This window comes from Centruroides sculpturatus, unplaced genomic scaffold, assembly GCF_000671375.1.
Source record: "Centruroides sculpturatus isolate CEXI.00-Female unplaced genomic scaffold, Cexi_2.0 scaffold299, whole genome shotgun sequence".
Taxonomy (NCBI): domain Eukaryota; kingdom Metazoa; phylum Arthropoda; class Arachnida; order Scorpiones; family Buthidae; genus Centruroides; species Centruroides sculpturatus.
The window spans coordinates 43,561-67,183 of NW_019384485.1; the positions used below are offsets into that span (position 1 = coordinate 43,561).

General features: G+C 32.6%; 2 protein-coding genes across 6 annotated transcripts in view; one reads left to right on the top strand and one right to left on the bottom strand.

Moving 5' to 3' along the window:
* Positions 1-15,889, bottom strand: LOC111621551 (urease accessory protein D-like). 3 transcript variants are annotated; one of them, XM_023363719.1, is made up of 7 exons: positions 15,607-15,889; positions 9,723-9,858; positions 9,492-9,650; positions 9,184-9,404; positions 8,913-9,112; positions 4,535-4,644; positions 1-151 (listed from the first exon to the last, which is right to left on the bottom strand). In XM_023363719.1, exons 2-7 carry the CDS (start codon positions 9,834-9,836, stop codon positions 77-79), a joined length of 879 nt encoding a protein of 292 aa, XP_023219487.1. In that variant the 5' UTR covers positions 9,837-9,858; positions 15,607-15,889; the 3' UTR covers positions 1-76. The 3 variants fall into 3 exon arrangements, with proteins under 3 accessions (XP_023219487.1, XP_023219486.1, XP_023219488.1); XM_023363718.1 differs by lacking the exon at positions 15,607-15,889 and adding an exon at positions 9,931-10,206; XM_023363720.1 differs by lacking the exons at positions 1-151; positions 4,535-4,644; positions 15,607-15,889 and adding exons at positions 8,499-8,779; positions 9,931-10,208.
* The window catches only part of LOC111621553 (ankyrin repeat domain-containing protein 49-like), a 24,276-nt gene continuing 10,402 nt past the window's right edge, over positions 9,750-23,623 (top strand). Inside the window, exons 1-5 of one of the 3 annotated variants that reach the window (XM_023363725.1) lie at positions 9,750-9,843; positions 9,933-9,966; positions 16,760-17,043; positions 17,126-17,212; positions 18,171-18,272. In XM_023363725.1, the coding sequence (XP_023219493.1) occupies positions 18,179-18,272 (94 nt within the window). In that variant the 5' untranslated portion in view covers positions 9,750-9,843; positions 9,933-9,966; positions 16,760-17,043; positions 17,126-17,212; positions 18,171-18,178. Of the gene's footprint in view, positions 9,844-9,932; positions 9,967-16,759; positions 17,044-17,125; positions 17,213-17,622; positions 18,273-23,623 lie in introns of those variants that run through there. The other 2 variants (XM_023363722.1, XM_023363721.1) reach the window with 2 other exon arrangements.

The following is a 23,623-nucleotide window of genomic DNA, read 5'->3' on the forward strand; positions in this document are numbered from 1 at the left end:
AATAAATTTAGTGGAGAACAACAATAAAAACTTTGAGCTTAATATTTTAATTACATTGATTAATAATTAAAATATGTTATTTATCTTCAAATGGATTTCCTCCAATGATATCAAACACAGGAGAAAGGATTTTAAATATTTCTGGATAAGCCTGTAACATTAAACAATCTCATTATTCAAAATAATTAAAATAAATCTAATTTAAAAAAAAATATCTTATAATTGTGTGTATTATAAATACTGTATATTTAGCTGTAAATATTTACTTAAATATCTTATACATATCTGTAAATATTTTACACATTTAAAAAACTTTTAAGATTATCATTAATTTATAGTTTTAGGCAAAATAGATCATTTTTTTTTTTATTAATATATACAATTTTTCAAACTCTTATAATTTTATAAATAGATTCTATACATTAGTATATGGATGAGACCAATATTAATTTCCATACAAAATCATTAGTATATGAAAGGCTTAAAATTCTCAAACAAAAAATCAAAGGAGATTACATTAACTACAGGGATGTGGAATCTTTGGAGAATGTTTGGAAATATGCAATTATATACTAACTTCTGAATTTACTTCTTAATTTTTTAACTTGTATTAATCTTACATTAACTTACTTTAAATGTAAAAATGTACTGCTTTCAAACATTAAGTTAATTGGTGAATAAGTTCTATTTGCTGAACATATTCCATTGGTTTCAATTTAAATATGAATTTAAGTCTGATGATAGCTAGTAAAAGTAGCCAAAAACATTATTAATCTATTAAAGAATTTCAACTACTTAAAGGCAGGTTTTTTTACTAAGATCAAACACTACTACCTTTGTGAAAAACTTTGTGGCAAAATAGCAAGAAAAAAGCAATGCTTAATTCCTACTCAAATGAAAAAGAGATTACAATTTGTAAAAAAAATATGTCAACAAACTACCAGTATTTTGAAAATTCTGATAGTTTATTTACTCTGATGAATTGAAATTTGAACTATTTGGACAAAAAAGAAAAACGTGTGTGTAGAGACCAAATGGATCATGCTTGAAAACATGTTTGAAACCCGCAGTGAAACATGGTGGAGGCTCTGTAATGGTTTGGGGCTGCTTCTCTTACAGCAATGTTGGCAATTTGGAATTTATTATCTCTATAATAAATGCAGTTGCTTATAGAGATATACAGTACTAGATGCCAATTTAACTCAATATGCATCAAGAAAATGGGTCAGATATTTGCATACATTGCAAGGTGATCAGTTATTGGATGCATATCACATGATAGCTAGGTGTACTAGTTTAGAAAAACTACATGAAAATACTTTTGTTGTTTCCTCTATTTCGTTTGAAAAATTTTTGGACCTTATTGGTAATTTACATAATTTTGATTTAATTTTCTTTATTCAGAAGGTTAAAACTATTTTTTAGGTAATTTTACATTTATTTATTTTGTTTCAGTTGTCATTCAAGTACATTGGCGCATGTTTTGATTTGCTTTGTATTTCGGATCATTTGATTTTGCGCAGAGGTGACGTTATTTTTTCCTTTAAATGTGTGTTTGAGTCTAAGAAATATTGGGAGACTATCCACTGTTTTAACGTGATAATTAATTTTTCTTCGGTTTATAGGTGGGTATAGTTATATTTTATACAATTTGTTTCTTATTTTTTATTTTTGGATAGTTCTCCCTACAATTTTGATTTACGTTGATATTTTGTTTAAAATATTATTACTTATTATTTGTTTTGTAAAATTTGTATTATATTTAAGTGTATTCTGTTTTTCTGTAGTAATTCTTGAATTACAGTATTATTATAGTTTGTACTGTTTTTTTAATGATTATTTATATATTTGTATTCCTCACATCATGGGTCAAACCAGTATGCCTAAATAACAGGGCTGTGGAGTTGCGTAAAATCTACCGACTCCGACTTTTCCTTACCATCTGACTCCAACTCCGACCAAGGGAGGACTTGTTACCAAAAGAGACCCAGAAACTCTGATATCATCACGTGACCTCAGAATAAAAGATTCAATAAATAGAGTTCTAATAAAGATAGAACGTAGAAACTTTTTATTCCAAAGCTAAAAGACTCCTCTAAGTAATGACACAGTCAATATATAAATATGTATTTGATAATTTTTATTTTTCTGCCTGTTATATATAACAGAAGGAAAGTGTAGTGCTCGGTCAAATAATGACCCCTCCCAAATTTTTACATTTTTGGACTCAGGACACCTTGAAATTTCGAGATATGCAAAAGATTTGAGTTTTTTTTTTCTATATGTGTAGATATTAGACTGTATGTGTGGGGCATAATTTTGTTTACCCTGTTTGAAGCCTAATAATTTCTGTGGTCAGAGTGGGTCAGAATCGGAGTCAGATGAGGACACGGCAGTTAGTTATTAAGCATCAAAGTGGTTGAACTAAATCTGTGTTTGTTATATCTATGGAGACTCGAGAGACTCTACTATGTCATCCAAACAAAGTAGAACTAATTCTTCTGCATCAAACAGGAAAAGAAAAACTTTATCTTTGGAATGTATAGTTAACATTGGGTATGTACGTAAAGTCAAACGAGTTAAGCGAGAATGAAGTCATCGTTATTCTTATTTCGTTAGACTTTTCGAACGATTCGTTACTAACGCGTTTAACTTGTTTGACTTTACGAACGTACCCATTATTAAAGACTTCGATACAAAAATGAAAATTTGTGAATTGGCAAAGAAGTTTGATCTACTGGAATTGTCGGTCAGAACAATTATAAAAGGCAAAGAAAAAATTCTCGAAGCTGTGAAAAATGTTCAATCTTTAAATTCAAGCATCATTCATAAACATCACAGTATTATCGCTGAGATGGAAACAATGTTAAAATGATGGCGTAATAATCAAGTAAATGTGAAAAATTGTAAAATAATATAGGCCTAATTTGTTATACATATGTATTATCTAAGATTTTATTAAACATTTTTTTCTAAATTATTGTTTTCTTTAGTCTCCGGCCCCAATTAAAAATTATTTGTATGTATTTATATGCGAAGTTATACCCTGACTTACGCAAATTCGACTTACACGGTTACCACTTGGTCCCACCTATCACGTAAGTTCGGGGTATTACTGTATTTATGTTACTATTTTGTACATATATTATATTTTAAAAATTTTCTAGAAGAGGGTTCCAGACACACTTTCTTTGGGATAATCCATAATTCTCAGACCCCTATTTCACTATTTGCTAGTCATCCCTACTATAGTTGGTTTAGCTACTCCTCCTGCTAACAAAACATGTTGTCCCTATAGTACATGAATTCATATATATAGTACATGAATTCATATATAGTACATGAATTCATATAGTCATATGTACATGAATATATATAGTCATGAATATAGTACATGAATTCATATATATAGTACATGAATTCATATATAGTACATGAGCGCTTTGTCGTCTAGGAACGTATCCCCGCTTATCGCGGGGATACGTTCCTAGACGACAAAGCGCTAAACGAAACAGCGTTAATTAAACGAGGTCACTTTAACACAGAGTAAATAGGGAAAGGGAAACACGTGACCAAAAATAAACAGATTTTACTTTAATTTTAAGTTACCGATATTTTTATATTAATTTGCATAATAATATATCTTAAATAATACATAAACATATGCACACAGAAATGTAAAGTTTATTTTTTGTGAGTGTCCTGGCTCTTCCGAAATTCTTGATTTTTTGTGATAAAGTCGTGTACTTCCATTTATCTCTTTTTTCTTTCCTTAAGCAAATGTCAGTAGGAGATCACATTTGAAACGCCTCGTCTTGCTTTTGCACTCTTTTCAAAATCTGAATAATTCACTACAATTTGATCAACGATTTCGGTTATTGTTACCAAACTTTTACTAAGGAAATCTATAGAGAAATTCTTTGTGTTCTTCGTTTTCAGAATTACTATTTTCCAGTTCTACATGAATTCCTTGTTCTGCCAGTTCTCGAAGGTCATTAGTAAGGCTCTCACCAGAAACCTGCAGTAACTCCTCAATATTCTGCTCGTCTACATCTTCTAGTCCTACTCTATCGATTAGGTTGACCAAATTGTCAACCTAGCGATATAGCGATAGGATCTTCTCACTGAGAATTCTTGGATACCTTCAGCCATAACTTCTTCCACACTTTGTTCATGCATTTATCAGTTAATTCATGCCAATCGAAGTCAATATTGCCTATGGTATTCATGATGTTATATTTTTTCTAAAATTGCACTAAACAAACATAGATTTAAGGAAAGTACAGTACAGCACAACGAATTGCCACCTTTTGCTGATTGATTTGTGTTTAGGAATAATCATATTATATACAAATCAATAAAATGCCGCGATAATTTGAATCGGCGTAAATTTTGAGCTGTTTTTTTAGGCTTTGAGGAGACTGTGTTATATCGAATCAGCATTAAGTGGGGTCTTACTGTATTTTGAAAATTTTTGAATATTTTTTTTTTTTCATAGTATGATGCACTACTGAACAGTCTAAGAAATACTCACATTATATGTTGAAGTTGATGCAAAACGTAATATGCAACCTGTAAATGATGTGTTTATAACAGAAGAACAGCGACTAATTCCACAGACAAAATTGGAATGTGAAGTTTTTCCTAAATAAAAATAAGATGATAAATAAATTTCAAGACAATTAACAACTATATCAAAAAGATAAGAATTACAAAATAACAAGATTTTAAATAGTTAATTTTATAATTAAAATATTTCAAGGAATTTCATAGTTAACATCTATCCAAAAATCATTGTTGTCATTAATTACATTTTAAAGAAAAATTAACTTTCTTAATGTAAATAGTATGTGATATTGTTGTCATTAATTACATTTTAAAGAAAAATTAACTTTCTTAATGTAAATAGTATATGATATTGTTGTCATTAATTACATTTTAAAGAAAAATTAACTTTCTTAATGTAAATAGTATGTGATATGGTATATTCCAAAACAAAGGACTGGATCTCTAAATATTACTAAATCATGAAAAACAGTAATAAGTAATATTTTGGAATTATGCAATTATTCATCCTCTAGATTTCTGGAACAAATACATGTATACAGTGCACTTACTAATCCAAATGGTGGGGTTGTTCAGATTTGTGAAATATTCAGATTAATTAAATAACAGAGTTATACATGCAGAAACTAAACAAACATATACTGCATTTTCATGCATATAACCCTTAATTTCATATATTACATAGAAAAGTGCTAGAACAAAACTAAAACCAGCACAGAATCCATCCCACTATATACCTCATGCCTATGAGTAGTTATTGCTCCAAATGTGTGAGTTTATAATTTCAATTTAAAATTGGCATATACTATCACATCACATAACTTGCATCCCTTTCAAATAGTCTTTCAAACACATACTTTCTCATGAGTATAAGATACTGTTGGTTCATATATATTATCTATCTATATATATATATATATATGTTACTGTGAATGACTGATATCTGGCGAATGTCAACATTCACACAGTCGTTTCACGTATGTACGAAATATTTGCTAAATATCATTATTTCTCACTTACACCAGCAAATGTCGACATTCAGCATGCACCGATGGTGAATGTTGAATAAAAATATCTTTATTACGTTAAGACAAAAATGCAACTTTTTTTAATATGTGAAAATAGGAGAAAGCTTAAGTAACAGCACATTTAAAAAAACTGTTGAACCTAAAACAAACAATACATTCTTTATCATTAAAGAAAATAATACAACAATAAACTTACACATAAATTATGTGATTAACGTTATATAATCTTATTTATTGCAACTACTTAAACTGTTATGGCACTTTGGATTGCACAAGAGTCACTTACTTTTACAACTGCATTTATTTGTGGAACACTTCTTTTTGCAATGACAGTGTGCATAGCCTTGCCCTCCACTTTTCGAATTAGCTGCAGCTGCTTCTCTCAGTGATATTTCTTGTGAAGAAATTTCATCTATGGAAAGTAACTTTTCTTTACAAATTACAAACTGATTATGAACTGATCTGTTAATGGTGTCTTTTATTCAGATATCGCCAACACCTTACCGACAACCCCTCTCATCCTCCGCCACTCAACTTGACAAACCGATCCCCACCTCACGGGATCAAAAGACCATGTCCTACCTCCCGCTATCCAAAAAGGATTTGGTGGCATTGGCTTCTCGGGTGTCGTTTCGACCTACACCAAAGCTTATCTGTGCTTGTCAACATACACCGGCAATTGTTCGATCGACGTATTTTGTATGTGTCGGCATTCACTGGAGAATATCGACATTCTCAGTAACATATATACACTATCTGGCCAAAAGTATCCGGACACCCGTAAAGAAGTTGGTCTGGCAGGTGATGGTCGTTGATGCGTAACTGAAACGTATGAAAGTGTTGGTAATGTTTTGTCAGGTCATATTTATCCATTTGTGAGACAATGAGTAAGTCGAAAGAGCTTAGCGAGTTTGATTGTGGCATTATAGTGAGATGCCACCTTTGTGGAAAATCAGTTTGTGAAACTTCAGACATTGTACAGAAGCCAAAATCCACTGTGAGTGATGTAATTGTGAAGTGGAAATGTCAAGGCAGTGAAAGTGGAAGAAAACAATGTGGCAGGCCAAAGAAAGTGAGTGAACGCAGCCGTAGAATCCTGAAAAGGATAGTGAAACAAAGTCGCACATCCTCGTTGGTTGAAATCACTCAGGAGTTCCAAAGGTCATCAGGCATTAGTATTCTAGGACTGTTCGTCGAGAGTTAAAAAACCTGGGATTCCATGGTCATGCGGCCGCTCACAAGCCGAACATCACTCCCCAGAATGCGAAGCGTCGATTACAATGGTGCAATGCTCACTGTCATTGGACTGTGGACATGTGGAAAAGTGTTCTTTGGAGTGATGAATCTCGCTTTACAATCTGGCAGTCCGATGGATGTTCTGGGTTTGGCGGATGCCCGGCAAGCACTGTTTACGTGACTGTATTGTGCCGACTGTAAAGTTTGGTGGTGGCAGCATCATGGTGTGGGGGTGCTTTTCATGGTTTGGCCTGGGTCCCTTAGTTTCTGTGGTTGGAAACATGAACTCTAAGATGTATGTGGACATTCTGGACAATGCTGCTCTTCCAACTCTATGGAACTATTTCGGGGAAGGTCCATTTCTCTTCCAGCAGGATAACTGCTCCATTCAAACATCGAGACTTGCGCAGGCATGGTTTGATAAAATGGGTGTTCAAAAACTGGACTGGCCTTCTCACAGCCCTGATCTAAATCCCATAGAACACCTTTGGGACGAATTAGGACACAGATTACGTAGTTAGCCACATCGACCATCCTCACTGCCAACACTCACTTCAGCTGTGATGGACACCTGGAAGTCAATTCCATTGGCCACCTATCAAAAACTAGTGGAAAGTCTCCCCAGACGTGTACAGCCTGTCATTGATGCAAAAATAGGACCAACATCATATTAATATATGCCTCAGGACTCTCCGAGTCCGTACTACTGGGTGTCCGGATACTTTTGGCCAGATAGTGTATCATATAAAGTAGCATACTGGTTTTGATGCTATGATATATATATTGTGGATACTTGTTTGTGCATAATAAATCACTACAAACAAGGTCACATATAATAAAAGATTAAAATTTATTACATACATGAATTATGGCGGGACTATACAAGTTAAACACGGGAGCAATGATACATGCGTCTGGAGCGAGGTCCGAATCCAAAAGGAATGTGATGTCATAGGTCAGGTTGCCAGGTCTGTTCAGTTCAGGGGTTCCTCCTTGTGGCAACTTTGGGATTTATCACCAAAGCTGTCACCACATATATATATATATATCATAGCATCAAAACCAGTATGCTACTTTGCCACAAGAGTGCACTATACTTTAGGAGTTGGCAGTTTTTAAAAACATAACTATGTTCTCATACATGGCAAGACAGTTTGAAGAAGGTTAATATAGTGTGTTGTAGTTTTTGTGATAGTGTTAAGAGAAATAAAAGGTTGATTATTGTTATGAATTGTGTGATGAATCTCAAATACTCAGATCTCTATATCAAGACTGACATTAGCGATATGAATCTAATTAAAGAAGCTAACAACATATCCATGAAAAATTACCAGGGTTCCTAGAGTTCAGTTTCAGAAAAGAGTTTTCCATAATCCAATTTCAATTCTTAATCCAACTCTGTGGAACTATACAGATATGTTGATGATGTAATTACAGGAAGGGAACAAAGTACAGACAACTTTCAAATATTTTTACATATATTAAGTTCTCCATTGTAGCAAATTATGTCAAGTCACTCTTATTTCTAGATTTGTTTGTAATTAATTCTGGAGATAAACTTTAAAAATAAGTTTATCATAAAAATAATTATTTTACAATCATCATTCAGAAAAGATTCTAATGTGGACATTTCTTACGTATTTCTATTTTTCATTACTTTTGCTTTATTTCTCATTTTTAATGAGTATTCCTTTATTCATCTTTGAGTAAAAACCTATACATTGCTTGCCATGTTAAAAAAGGTAACAATAAATAATGATGTTTTGAATTCCATTTATCAGAATACAAGTAACATAATAAGTGTTCCAAGATGTGTTATTGGGTTGCTATTATGTGATCTTGATTGGTCTGACAAGGCTCTGGAACCAAGAGTGCTAGAAAATTGGTGGTCAACAATGTAATTTCAAACACCACCTTGAAACTATCCAGTTTTGACTGAGAGAACACATCTAAATTTATATCCAAAATAATGTCCAATTACTCAAAAATATATTAAATTTCAAGAATAAGAGCAATCAAAGGGTAAAAAGATAATTTAATTTATAATAAGTATTTTTAATAAATTATTCATTTAAACTTTACCATATGGTTCTCTTAATTGTAATTTTTGTAACAAGTACATTATTAACTTGGAAAATTTCGATCCAATTATGATGCATATTCCAAATAATGCATAGTTTTTGTTGGCATCTCTTTTCAAAAGAAATGGTGTATCTTGAAGACAAATATTTTCTTTCAAAATGATTTTTCCAGCTAATTTAATTATTGTAGTACTTTGATATCTACAATGTTAAACACTTCATTAGACAAAATAGTTAACAGAATAAAATTATGAATTTTAATAGAACTTAACTTTTCGAAGTCCCAATGTTCACCATGAGCTTTTCGACCTGATGTAAACCAGTCCAACAGTACAAGATTTCCATCATAGTCAAGATTTACTTCTTGATATTGTTTATATTTTGCATCTTTAAAGCAAACAACAGGCTCTGGTAAGATGCACAGTAGACTTTCTGAATTTACTGTATATATAATATCTTGTTTACATTCTTTATTCCTTTTGCAGTTATATACCTGTTAAAATTAACATATAAAATATTTAATAACTATGTCCTATATCATATAATTAAACTTTTATTAATAATTGCATAGTTTACCAACTTTAGTGAAAGATTGTGTTGTCCATAAAACAGAACATTTTTCTTTAACAATCACATCAATTTTGAATGAATCTCCGGAAACAAAACCACCACCATAATTTAAAGAATAAATCCATTTGCAACAACCAGTTGCTGCATATTTAGGTATTATTATTTTCAACTGAAAATAAATTCATTATTGTTAATAATGATAGGATGCCGATAATACTTTAACAAAGCAAACTATACTTACAGGATATTTGTAAACACATTGAATGACTTCACTTGGTAAATATGGGCAGTCTTTTAAATGACATTTATTATGGCATGACTCAACAACTACCTGTCCAGACACTACTCTATCCATTTTTAATGTAAGCAATAGGAATCTTTAAAATTATTATAAATTTATTAATTTTTAAGAAATATTATAACTTAAAAAATAAAATAAATATCCATACAGATAAATCTTAGAAGAGTTTATGAAGATGTGAAAGGTACAGGGAATTTTTATACTTTATAATATTAGTTATACTTTAGTTAATAGCTAATTTGAATAATAATGTTAAAGTAGCATTGGAATTGCATTCATCAAAAATATAAAAATTTATAAATAATGGTTTTAATAAATAAATATTTATTTATTAAATACTAGCAGACCCCGCCACACGTTGTGGCTCAAAATGTATCTATTATAAATGTGTAACACTTTCCCCGTGGGGAGGGGAATTTTTCGAAAAATTTCTTCTTAGTGTACATTCTCTTGACGTACCCTATTAAAACGCAATCAAAAACGCATCTAAAATAGTATAATAGAAGCCAAGTTCTTCACGGTAAGCCTTAATCCTAACCATCTCCCTTCAGTGGGGGGAATTTTGACATGTATATTATATAAAAACACGTGCATATTCGAATGCAGCATCGTGTCAAAATTTTAAAGGAATCGGTAAGAACAAACAAACTACATTTTTATTTATATAGATAGATAGAAGATGATCTGCTTTAGTTCATTTTCACAGAAAAGCATAATGCCTCACAGAAAAGCAAAAGCAAACACAGGGCGTCGTACTCGTAGCGCCATCTGTTGGACATAAAAGCCTTAACCTACATTATATCTTTTAATTTATATGAATGTTTAACGGAATAATATACAGCCTATGTCTACCATGAAGTTCCATTCTAAATATTGGTGAAAGAATTTTTGAAATCGGATGAGTAGTTTCGGAGATTACCCGCTACATCCAAACTTACTTAAAACATTACCTCTTTATGATATTAATATAGATGTATATGTGTGTATAAATTTGTAAAACTACTCAAAAATTAGTATGCTATATTAAGGTGACCAATCGTCCTCCTTTTGTAAGTTCTGCCCTCCCTCAAAAAGTGTCCTCCTTTTCATTGTAAAAAAGTTGGTCACCTTACTACAGTATATGTAAAAAATGACTGCAAAGATTATGCTAAATATCTTCAACCATGTTGGTACTGGTACATCTTAAGATTCAGTCAGACAGATGGCAGGGTGGTTAAAATGCCAGTCTATTGCTATGGTGGTCCCAGGATCAAATCTTAGTGGGTTGAAAAATCCCACAAATTTTACGGAGGTTGGTCTTTCTCCATTCCCATTACCCAGCTACCCCATTTCGTGAGCCTGGCTGAGTCTATGATAAGTTTGAAGAAAGCTCTTTTAATGTCTGTAGGAAGGAAAGAGTAAAAAATTAATGGATGAAATTACTTCATTTCAATATTTCAAAGTAAGATCAATACAGTAAGGTCTTGTTTTATGTGGGATTGATTTACTCAGATTCATGTTTTTGCAGATGATGAATTGTTCTTTTAATGCAGTGATTCTCAAACTTTTTCGATCCACCGCCCCCTTTGTTCCATAAAGTTATACCCAATGCCCCCTAACCCATTTTCTCTTGTGTGAAAAAAGGATTGGAAATATTCTTAGGAAAACTTTTCTATGAATCTCACACTTTGTGCCCTTACTGTACATTGTTCTCATCATCTGGAAACCATTAAACGCAATGTTTCCTCTTATCAGCCCCAATTTTGCCTTTGGTCACCGTTCAATACCCTGCCTCTATCATAGATCTATTCATCGCGCCAGAAGGGGGCGTTATTGCTTACTTTGAGAAACGCTGAGCTAAAATAAAAGTCAATGTGTTAGAAATATTCAAGTTGTGACCTTCAATAAAAAATAAAAAATATATAAAATGTCAACATTTTATATATATTCCGTCGAATTTTTATATATAGAATTTGTCTGCCGTCGCCCCTCTATATTTTCTTAACGCCCCCCAATTCTCTTTGAGCCTTCTACTGCCCCCCTGAAAGCCTCCAGCGCCCACAAGGGGGCGTTATCACCCACTTTGAGAAACGCTGGGTTAATGCATTCCTAGTGTTGCTAAATCTTAAGTCAGCAAAATGTGCTTCTCCATCTTCTGACATTTCAAACATAGAGAACAGAACTACTGAATACTAATCACTATGATAAATAATACAATGGCTGATTGCATCTGAGACTACTTTTTTAGAACTCTCCTACTTGTGAGCATTAAAAGGGCTTTTTTATCAAGCAGACAGTAAGTTTGACCAAGACTACAATGGTATGATCAGGTGGTGAGGGATAGGGCTTGACATACCTGAACAAGTGCCTATGTAAAATTCCCAGATTTTTCAACCCATCCTGATTTGTACCTAGGTTCTCTAAAGCAGCACATTGACATCTTAACTGCTCAGCCATAAGGATTCATCTGAGAAGGTAGAGCATAAATTTATGTGGGAGCTTAATGCTGACACGACCCTGAAAACACAACCCCATATTGTATATTCAATCATTACCCATAAAATGTTTGCCTCTAAACATGGACTTTTGACCCTAAGCTAAACCGTATATGAGGTTCTTACTGACCTTACCCTATTTACTAAATAATAATAAATTTAAAGTGAGCCCCCTAAAAAGATAGTTCTTAAAAATCGTAAATGTTCCACATAGTATATTTAGATACATCTTCATTTGTTTCCAATTCACATATCATAGACTATTTATGATTTATTTTTATGAACATTTATTTTTTTTTGTTTTGTTTTTTTTTAACTCTACGCTCTGTGAGCATTAAATGGGCCTCTTTTAGCAAGCCCATTACAGGTTTGGTCAGGCCCACAATGGGGCGGCTGGGTGGTGAGGGATGGGGCCCGACATATCCGAACGGACCACCCCCGAAAAGTTCCTGGGGATTCCTCGACCCGACCGGATTCGATCCCGGGTCCCCCAGAGCGGTAGGCTGCCACCTTGACCGCTCGGCCATCCGGCCTTTTTTTTTTTTTTTTAAATATATTTTTATTTACAGTAGAATATTACATACAGTGTTTCAATCAATTATTATCGTTGATTGATGCATAGTACATAGTTATTTTTTTGTATTATATAATATTTTACATACATATAATTTTTTTCTGATACTGATTTACTATTTTGTTTTCATGATGTACAGTACGATGTGAAAGTGGATTAAACAGACTATATGGAAAGGTTGCGATGCGACATTTCGTCGTTTACAATCTGTAGCGTTATTTGGTTGTTTTCGTTTTTTCCCAGTTGTTGATTTTTTTCGTATTTAGATTCTTTTTGCTATCATTTATCGTTTCCAGTAGTCTTTGTAAATGGAACTTGAATTTCGTGATTGTCGTTATATCGTTTATTTTTCGGAAATACGCTGTGTTTCTGCTTCTCCAGATAGCTTCGAATGCTGTTATTAAGATAGCGTAATTTACCTCTTTGTTCTGTATATTATGAAGCCATTTGAGTTCATTTTCGTTAGATGGTTTTTGAATATTGTTGAATTTTTCTAGGAATATCCATACTTTTTTCGTATGTTCGCATTGGAGGAAGGCATGGTTAAGAGTTTCTGATAATTGGCATACGGGGCATTTATCCGTGGATATTAACTTTTTGTTTTGTTTCCATGTATTTGTAGGGAGACAATTATGATGCATGCGCCAGAAGATTGTTTTCGCATTGTTGTTTATTCTTAGTTTCGATAAGGTTTTTATTATGCTTTTGTTTAGGATGTTGGCTGGTGCTATTCTGTTTTGGGGTTTTGGAACGTAGATATCAACAAGCTTGTTGTATAATTCGTCAGGTTTTGATGACAATATTTCTTCATCAGATAAGTGTTCTTTTAATACTTTGTAGCACCGTATTACCTCCTGTAGGATTGCTGGCGGCTTCGACTGGTCTGTAATTTTCGCTGACGACACTACTATGTTGGGGATGTTGATCTGTAGGTAGGCTTTTGCTAAGCATGCCCATGCAGGATGACTGTGAATATTTTTTATTATATTTATACGGTAGATAAATGCTTTTAAAGATATCTCCTTCAGTCCAATTCCCCCATTCTCAACACTGTTGTATAGCGTGTATCTCCTGATTGGCTCATATTTGGATGACCAAATATATGTTGCTGTTATTCTGTTACCTTGTTGAGTGACTTTTTTTGGGAGTGGTTGTGTATAGAGCAAATACCACATTGGGCTTAGCAGCATGAGATTCGCAATTTTTGCTTTACCCAGTATTGATAGGTTTTGGTTGCTCCACTTGTAGGAGGCTTTAAGGACTTTTTCGATTTTCGTGTCCCACTGATATTTTATGTTTTTTCCGACTTGTACTCCGAGGATTTTGAGGTTTTCTTTCACCCAGTTGAAATTTCCATATTTACTGTGGAAGTTATTCCAAGCACCAATCCAAAGTCCCTTAGATTTATTTTGGTTAATCTTTGTACCGGATGCCTCCGAAAATTTATGTAGGATTTCGGTGATATGATCAATACTTTCGAGGGTGGAGAGAATCAACGTGATATCGTCGGCATATGCCAGATATCTAATTTCAAGTTGCTGTGTAGTTGGTAGCCTGTAACCCTTTAAAACTGGATGCGTATCAATAAAACGGAGGAGCGGCTCGATGCTGATATCAAATAGTAGCATTGAAAGGGGACAGCCCTGCCTCACAGAGCATTTTAGACTGCAGGCTTTCGTAACGCCGTTATTTACGAGTATGTTGCTTTCTGCGTTATTGTAACAAAGTTGGATCCATGCTAGGTATTTTTCTCCTATGTTAATGTGCCGTAATAATGTCCACAAATATTCGTGGCCTATGTTGTCAAAGGCCCTATGAAGGTCAATTTGCAGGAAGCTGCAAGTATCGTCTCGGCCATCCGGCCCGACATATTCGAAACATTATGGTGATGGTCTTGATCTTTTTGAGTTAGTGGCATACTATTACAATTTAAAATTTTTTTGGTGACAAGCTAGTTACTGCCGAACCAAGGAAGCACTTACACAAGTAAATAAGATGCTGATGATTTGCATTTTTAATACGAAAAATTACATATATATATATATAAGTACGTAGTTTAAAATCGTAACACTTTTTTCCCCTTACGAAAAAGAAAAAAAAAAAATTAATAGAAATAGTAACACCTAGAATCGAGGAATCGTAATGAAAGTTTTTGAACATCTGCCAAAGTCCACGGAGCAAGCGAATGAAACGAATAGGGGCGAAGCCTCCGGGTAAATAATAGTAAAAAGTACCGAAGTGATTATCGTTTATGGAGTATTTTATTATTATTTTTTTTTTTTATTTTTTTAAAGTTTGTGGCATATCAATTAAGAATCACTGACGGTCGGATGCCCCGAGTGATTAAGGTAGAACCCTACGGCTCTCAAAGACCCGGAATCGAATCCAAACAAGTTCTAAAACCCAGGAAATTTTTCCAGATATGTCGGGCCCTGTCCCTTAATGTAGGCCTGGCTGAACCCGTAATGGGCTTGCAAAAAAAGGCTTCTCGATGACTATAGCGTGGAAAGAGTTTTAAAAAAGTTCAGAATTGCTGCGTTACGGTCCAATTATAATATTGACAAAATTATTGTAGATTGAATCAAATTACTAAATGAAGAATAAGAACAAATATTTTAAATGATTTACATATGCATTTAAATTTACTCGAATTTAACTTTTACTACAGTTTTTAGAATTTTTGTACGTATCCACGGAAATTTCATAAGCGCATGCTTAATTAAATTATAACGCCAAAGTATAATCATTTTAGATTTTAAAATAATTTTGAACTAACCTTTAAGCTTTCTGTTACTTTTAAATGTTTAACTTATACTTCCAGTTATCAGTTGCTATTTATCTGCAATGACATCAATTAACGATTTCTCGGAGTCACTAACTTCCAGCAAAGGTCATATTTACGTAATGCTAACAGAAATGTAGATGTCATACGGGAAATTATATTAGAATATGATGAATGACTACATCAATCTAATGTCTTTTACATAAAATACTATTTATTTATCATTTTAAGAATGATTGAGTATTTCCAATTAAATCCAAGCAACGCTAATTTTTGAGATAACTTAGCTTTTTTTTTTAGTTTTATTCATTTTGATTACCTGAATGCCTATATGATTTAATAAAAAGTAAAATACATCACAAATGGATACGAGATGATTGTGATTGGACATGGCAAGCAAAATTGGACTCGTATCCATTTGTGATGTATTTTACTTTTTATTAAATTGTAATTCTACCAGCCCTTTTCTACAAGAAATATTATATTTTTAATTGTGTTGGGATTGTCACCTGTGGGCATTTTAAACTGTTTTGCATATTTGTGCAGAGGCATAGCCTCTTAAAAAAGGTTGTCTCTGCAATGGAAATAGTTGTTCCTGGTGATTGGACATGGCAAGCAAAATTGGACTCGTATCCATTTGTGATGTATTTTACTTTTTATTAAATTGTAATTCTACCAGCCCTTTTCTACAAGAAATATTATATTTTTAATTGTGTTGGGATTGTCACCTGTGGACATTTTAAACTGTTTTACATATTTGTGCAGAGGCATAGCCTCTAAAGAAAGGTTGTCTCTGCAATGGAAATAGTTGTTCCTGGTGATTGGACATGGCAAGCAAAATTGGACTCGTATCCATTTGTGATGTATTTTACTTTTTTATTAAATTGTAATTCTGCCAGCCCTTTTCTACAAGTCTATATGATTGTTAAAATATTGAAACATGAAATTGTTGAAGTTCTCTTTTAGTCGTATCCTATAGAACTGATTATTTTGCGTTGTTCTCAATATTTCTAGAAGAAAAACTTTAAATTTCTGAAAATTTTCGTGGCTAATGAATTAAAATTTGTGTTCATTTCTTGACGTTTCTATATTTTTAGTGCAGCAATGAATATAAATTACTTTAAACTAAAAATTTATCTCAATATAGGCAGGCAGACACAGGATGCCCGGGCAAGGTGGCAGCTTACCGCTCTGGAGGACCAGGGATGTCTCCAGATTATAAGTAATTTATGGGATCAGATGGGACGCCAACTTCGGCATCTATGAGTATGAAAGATTCGGAGCGGCGCGCCGCTCCAGATCTTTTACACTCATAGATGGCCGAACTGTATTGTAATATCTGTGGGCAAATCTTGTCACAGCACACGGTAACCATGCTTTCATGCCTGACCGGATCATCGCATATATCCAGGAAAGTGTTAGTCATACAAGGTTTTAAAGATTGCTTTAAATTAGACAGTTGCTTTACAGAAAATTGCTTTGTTATAAAATTGTAATTGTTTATTATATACAGTCAAGTGGCCATACTCAGGACGCAAGCATTATTTGGGACATTTTTCAACTATTTACGTTTCAAGATTGCCATTGTTGTGAGCAGAAAGTAAGTTTATCTGTAAAGTAGACATGTAAGTAGTTAATTAATTGAGTTGCATTAAGATTATTGTCGGAGCGAGGCGAAGCTGAGTGACGCCAAGGCCCATAGTGAAAAACAGAATTTCATGATACGTTGGCATAGCAATTAATTAATGGCTTATCCTGACCTTATATTTGTACCTTTAAATTATACAACAGAAATCAAATATATTGTTGAGAACGAATGATTCTCTCTTTTTTACCTCATAATCTAGAAAATGAAGATGCGAGCAGCCTCGCACCGACTATACGCTGATAAAGCGTTACGTAACTAGTTTTAATTGTGCTTTACAATCCCGTATAGTTTCACAATTTAACACAGCGATGACGAAATATGGCATCTGTACAATTAGTTATAATCTCACTGTTCGACGAGTTATTTAATGTTAATAGATGTAAATGTACTCTTTTGCCAGTGTTTATCCACTAAAGATAATGACATTTAACTAGGATGCAAAAGTATTTTAATACTCGATTAAGCGTAACAAGAGCAGTCATCTAACAAATGTTTAAATTCTTATGTATTTGTTTTTATTATTTAACAGACTGAAAAGTAACATTATCAAAAATTATAAATTTTCACGCGTCCATCCATGAAAGCAGCCATTTTGATAAAACGAAGAAAGCGTCTTCCGAGGCTGCCCGGACACGCAGCAACAATTTCTCTTCAAGTTTCTGCAGCATTGCTGAATTTAGCAACGATCGGTATATTTTTGTCCACTAGAGGGCGAAAAAGAGATTATGTTTGAAAGCTCTCTCTTCTCGTTTGGAAGCGTGCAAAAGCGATAAGTTGGATCTATAAAACACATTTATATTTATTTTCTCTAGAATTTACTCATTTCATTATTTATTTTAAATGCATATTGATCGATTTCAATATACAATGGCTATGTCTAAATAACTATAACCATTTCATTTGTTTCCAGTAATCAGAATGTCAGATGATGATAGTGAAGAGATACTTGTGGATGAAATTGGGAATTTAGATATAGATGGTAAAAACGTTGAAAATGTGATGATAGAATCTGGTAAGATTAATAATATAAAAATATGTGTGTATTTTGTCAATATTTTTATAAAATTTAATATATATCAATTTTCATATTTGCAAGGATCCAAAATGTTTAAGATTAATCCTTAAATTTATTAGAATTTTATATTAAAATTCTAAAAAATATAAGGATTAATCTTAAACATTTAAGATTAACATAATTGCATCAAAAGTCTGGAATTTGAAAATAAAGCAGAAGTAAATGATTGATTTGCAGATGTAAGACACCAGTGTTATGGACTATACAGTTGGTTTCAGTTTTGCCTAAGCCCACTAGTGGCTGAGTGTATAAACCAATAAACACTGGTAGTTGATTTTGGGTTTAAACCTGACCAACAGGCTGGCCATATCAGGCTTCTTCACATGTTTAACTCCTAAATAGGGGCCAATTTTCCATAGTCTTCCTGGGATCAGGATTATCAACTTTCAGAGTAACAAATTCCAAACATAGTGTGAAAAACACTGACTTGAAACAAGTGATGAGCAAAAGAAAACTACAAGCAAACATTTTTTCCTTTCCTTGATGATTAATTCTGATGATGATGATGATGATGAGGCAGTTAAGACATTAGTCTACCACTCTGGGAACCCTGAATCAAATCTGGATAAGCAGCCCCAGAAATTTTTTCATGGCAGTCTGTTTCAGATATGTTAGGCCCATTCTTTACCATCCTGTCATTCCCATTCTGGGCCAAGCCAAACCCATGATGGGTATGATTAAACATGTTCTCTTAGTATCTATAGGTAGAAAACCCCAAAAAAATATTGAAAGTATTGAAAATAATTTGGATTACAATTAGGGGTGACAACTTCTTATGACAAAGGGACAAATTGGGATTTTTTGATACTGCTGATACTGTATTGATACTTTCCTTTGATACTGAGTACTTTTTGCACTTGATACTTTTGGTCTGATACCAATATCAATACTTTACTTTGGGTATCAGATCTGGTATCATTACATTTTCACAGACAGGTAAGATCTGACCAAAACTGAATTTTGCAGCCGAATCAGGAACCAAAATGGAATTTTACACTATTTTCAGTTAAGTTAAACTTATATGGAAAGTAACTTTACTTTATCCAACACTGGAAATATCAATTATGTACAACACCTTGAAGCCTGTTACCAGTGTGCAATTGACTTCAAAAAATGAAAAAGTAAAATTTCACAAACTTCAGATGGTGACAAATTTCCGTTAGAATGTCATTAAATTTTTATATTTAATGACATTCTAACGAAAATTCATTGCTGTCTGAAGAAGAACCGTTAAAGGTTCGAAAACGTTTGTGAAATTTTATTTTTCCAGTTTTTGAAGTCAATTGCACACTGGTAACAAGCTTTGAGGTACATAATTTATATAGAAAGTATTAATGACCAAAAATCAATGAATGTATTACATCAAATTTCATTTCCAAAATCTGTATGTGTTTACAGTTCAGATTACTATTTATAAATAAATATTTAGTTAAACATTATGCAGTTCTTTTGTTTGTTAATCAACTTGGACTTTCAGTGACGTTTAAAATGAGCTACAATTTATATATACTTGTTTGCACTGACATTTGTAAAATTTGAACATACAGTAATAAAGAACTTACAATGACACTGTTTTACCTCTTTCCCAATGATTTCTTATCCACCCCTATCCTGTATAAAGTCAAATTTCCTGAATTGTAGATCCGGGGCTTTTTTGTGTACATAAGACATCATATGAATGTAAACTGAAGTACTGACTGACACACTGACTTCTGAAGCAGTAGCTGGGATTCAATTTCATGCAGTAAGCAACAAAACATTAATTGCTGCTCTGGGGCCCATTCTGCCTTCATTGTAATGAGTACATTACACCTATCCCTTTTTATGCTGCCCATTTTTACATGATTTTGAAATAACATGGATGAAATAACAAAAGAAAACTAATTTGAAAATTTTTAAATTTAACTTTTCATTAAAATTGTTGAAATCAATAGTTAATTTTTTTTTTAAGCACAGTACAGTTCTATATGTACATCAGAGAATGCTGTATGTCAATTTTATGTTTTCTATGCTACCTTGTGTTTACTATACAGTAATACCTTGGTTTTCATCGATTTTTTTCCACAAAAAATTTGTCTTGGATTTTGTCAGTGTGCCTATGTGACCTCACTGCTAATTTTGCAAAAACAAAGGGTGACCCACATGTTTTCATGCTTAGTGTGGCATTGTGTGATCATTACCCCACATGTCTATCCAAACAATTCTATTGCTTTCCATTCCTTCTAGCTTCATCGTGAAAATGATAAAAGTTTCCAAAGCCAGTAGCCCTTCAAAGAAGTCCAGGAACATGATTGATTTGAAGGTAACTATTCAAAAATATGAGAGCGCCATTAAGATTGCTGAAATCGGTCGCATGTATGGAAAGTCATCATCCACAATAAGTTACATTGTGGATGATGACTTTCCATACATGGCGTAAATGTGCTAACAAAATAGAAATTGCAAAGAATTGAAGATGCCGAACAGTTATTATTAATTTGGATCAATCAAAAAGTTATATGGCGATCTGTTTTGGAGGCCATCATATTAATCTTTTATATTAATTTCTTATTGTTTTTACTATTAAACACTATATTTATTCTCTATAAATTGTATTTTGGATTGTCTAGAACAAATTAATTTGATTTACATTGATTCATATGGAAATAATTGCCTTGGTTTTTGTTGGTTTCAGATTTCACCAATTGTTTTTGGATAAATTATCGACAAAAACCAAGGTATCACTGTATTTATGTGCAAATAATGGTAATGATAAATGATGTTAGAATGAAAAAGCTCATGCTTCTTTTGTAAAGGGCTTATTTTTTTTGTTCTGTTGAAGTTGTGGATCCTATCAAATATTTTTCTACAGAATGCATGTACTGTACTTTTTTATGTGACTTTTTTTACACATGGTATTCTTTGGAATGTATTGTCTAAAGAACACCATAAAAAATGGTATAAAAAGTAAGGATAGAGGTGCCTTCTCAGCAGTGAAAACAACTAGAAGGCAGCATGACAGATTGAACGTGAAAGCCGGCAAGATTTCCAGTTTCAATACTCGATGCCAATACTGGCCAGTATTGATACTTTAAGACCGATACTGGTATAGTTACTTTAAAACTACTCATGATACTAATATCGATACTTTTGTGGTATCAAAACATCCCTAGGGACAAGCTAAAAATAAACACAACTCTATTAATTTTTCAAAACATTTCTGAACAGTTTTTATTTTCAGAATAATTTTTTAAGAATAGCTGAAATCCTGAATAGTTGGCAACTGTATGTACCTGAGATGTTTCCTTAGCAAATTGTACTCGTGTTGCATTGCTTTATCCCAACAAACAGTTTTATCCATTTCACTAGTTTGATCTGTGGTGAGGAATGAGCTATGTATTCAGATCAGATTATCTATGAAAAGTTTCTTAAATTCTGATCTGGATCCTTCAGTAAAAGCTGAGTTTGTGCTGCCAATTGCTATATTGATTGCATGGCTCTGTTAAAAAAAAAAAAAAGAGAGAGAGAGAGAAACAGAAGAAACTAAAATTGTTACAATATCTTATACATTTCTTCTATATCATCTTTAATTAGATGTTAGATTTAATATTAAGTTTTAAGAATAATACTTGTATAAAAACTTTTAAAAAACATTACTTATTAAAGGCATTAATTCCTATCTCTAATGAAAATTTTATTGAAATAATTGATTTTATTTATTATAAATACAGAATAAAACTCAGGACAGTAAACAGTAGAACAAAATGTTCTTTAAAATCCATTTGTTCAGTATCTGAATAAAATGTGTTGGTGATCTGGACCTCTAATGCTGCATGATCTAGATTGCTGAGGCCCCATTATGTCAGGTGATCAGGGTCTGCCTGATCACCTGACATAATGTTTTTGAACTTTTCTCTTTGTGGGCATGTCAAGGATCATGTATATGCCACAAAAGTGCCAGATATGAGAGTCTCATGTAGAAGAATCACAGATGGCATTCTTCTAACATGTTTGCTCAGACATGGACCAAAATTGGATATCATACTTGCAATGCCTGGAGCATATGTGGAACTGTACTGATTTAATGTAGTAACTAACTTTTCAGATACACTCCATTACCATTGTCTACAACTCACTCGTGTTTCTTTTCCCAAAATTAATCCAGAAAACTAGGAATGTTTGAAGAAAACACATTTATAAAAAAGTTTTGTTTAAAATTATTCAGATTTTCTCTATTTTTTTTCAATACTTTATATTTAGTTCCGGTGTGAATTGTATATCTTCATAATTTTTATTTTCAAAAAATGTTTTATCACAAAATAATTTAGAATATAAATTAAAAACTTTTATCTATAGTTATAGAAATGTTGAAAATTTTTATCTGTAGTAATAGAAATGCTGATGTTTACACTTACCTTCATTCAAATACAATTTTTCTAAGCTAAATTCAATGTATTTTTATCCTTTTTTTACTGTTGTTTGAATTTTATCTACTCCAGTTCTCATTTTTATATTGTTTTATAGAAGTAAATTTAACGTTATGAAAAATGCAATAAAATTCTGTCATAGTCCAAGTTTTTTGTTGATTTATGAAGTTTAGTAGTTTTTCCTTTTTTGTTCATCATTCAAGTATGGTATACTGTTATATATTTCAAGGACTAGAAATATACACGTTTTTAATCATCATATGATATTGATACTGACAAATATGAAAAATAAGATGATAGTCCATTAGAGCCACATTATTTTTTAAGACTAACCATGTTTTCCATATGCAGTTGACTCTTGTTAACTCAAAGTGAAAGAGAGGAAAAACATTTTTGTGTTAAAATTTCAGTTATGTAAATTACTTTAAATGAGATCATAAATATTATGATGCAAATAATACTATTAGATTAAATATAAGGACCTTGAATAAGTTCTCGCTGTTTTCCAACAGATGGTGTTACCAGAACCACGTGTGTTTATTTTTAGATGGTGACACATCTGTAAGGAAGTACAATAAGCGACCTTGAAATTCAGTATAGGTCATTTCACCAAAGTGTAAACAACTTATTTTTTCATTGTGTTAAACATGTCTAGTTTCGTGCTAAAAAAAGAGTATTTGCGGGGAATTTTATTGCACTATTTTATTCAAAAAAAATCTGCAGCTGAAGCACACAGAATTCTTGTTGAGACTTACGGCGACCATGCTCTGTCGGAAACAACATGCAGAGATTGGTTTAGACGCTTCAAAAATAATGATTTTGATGTTGAAGATAAAGAACGATCTGGTGCACCAAAAAAGTTTGAAGACAAGGAATTAGAGG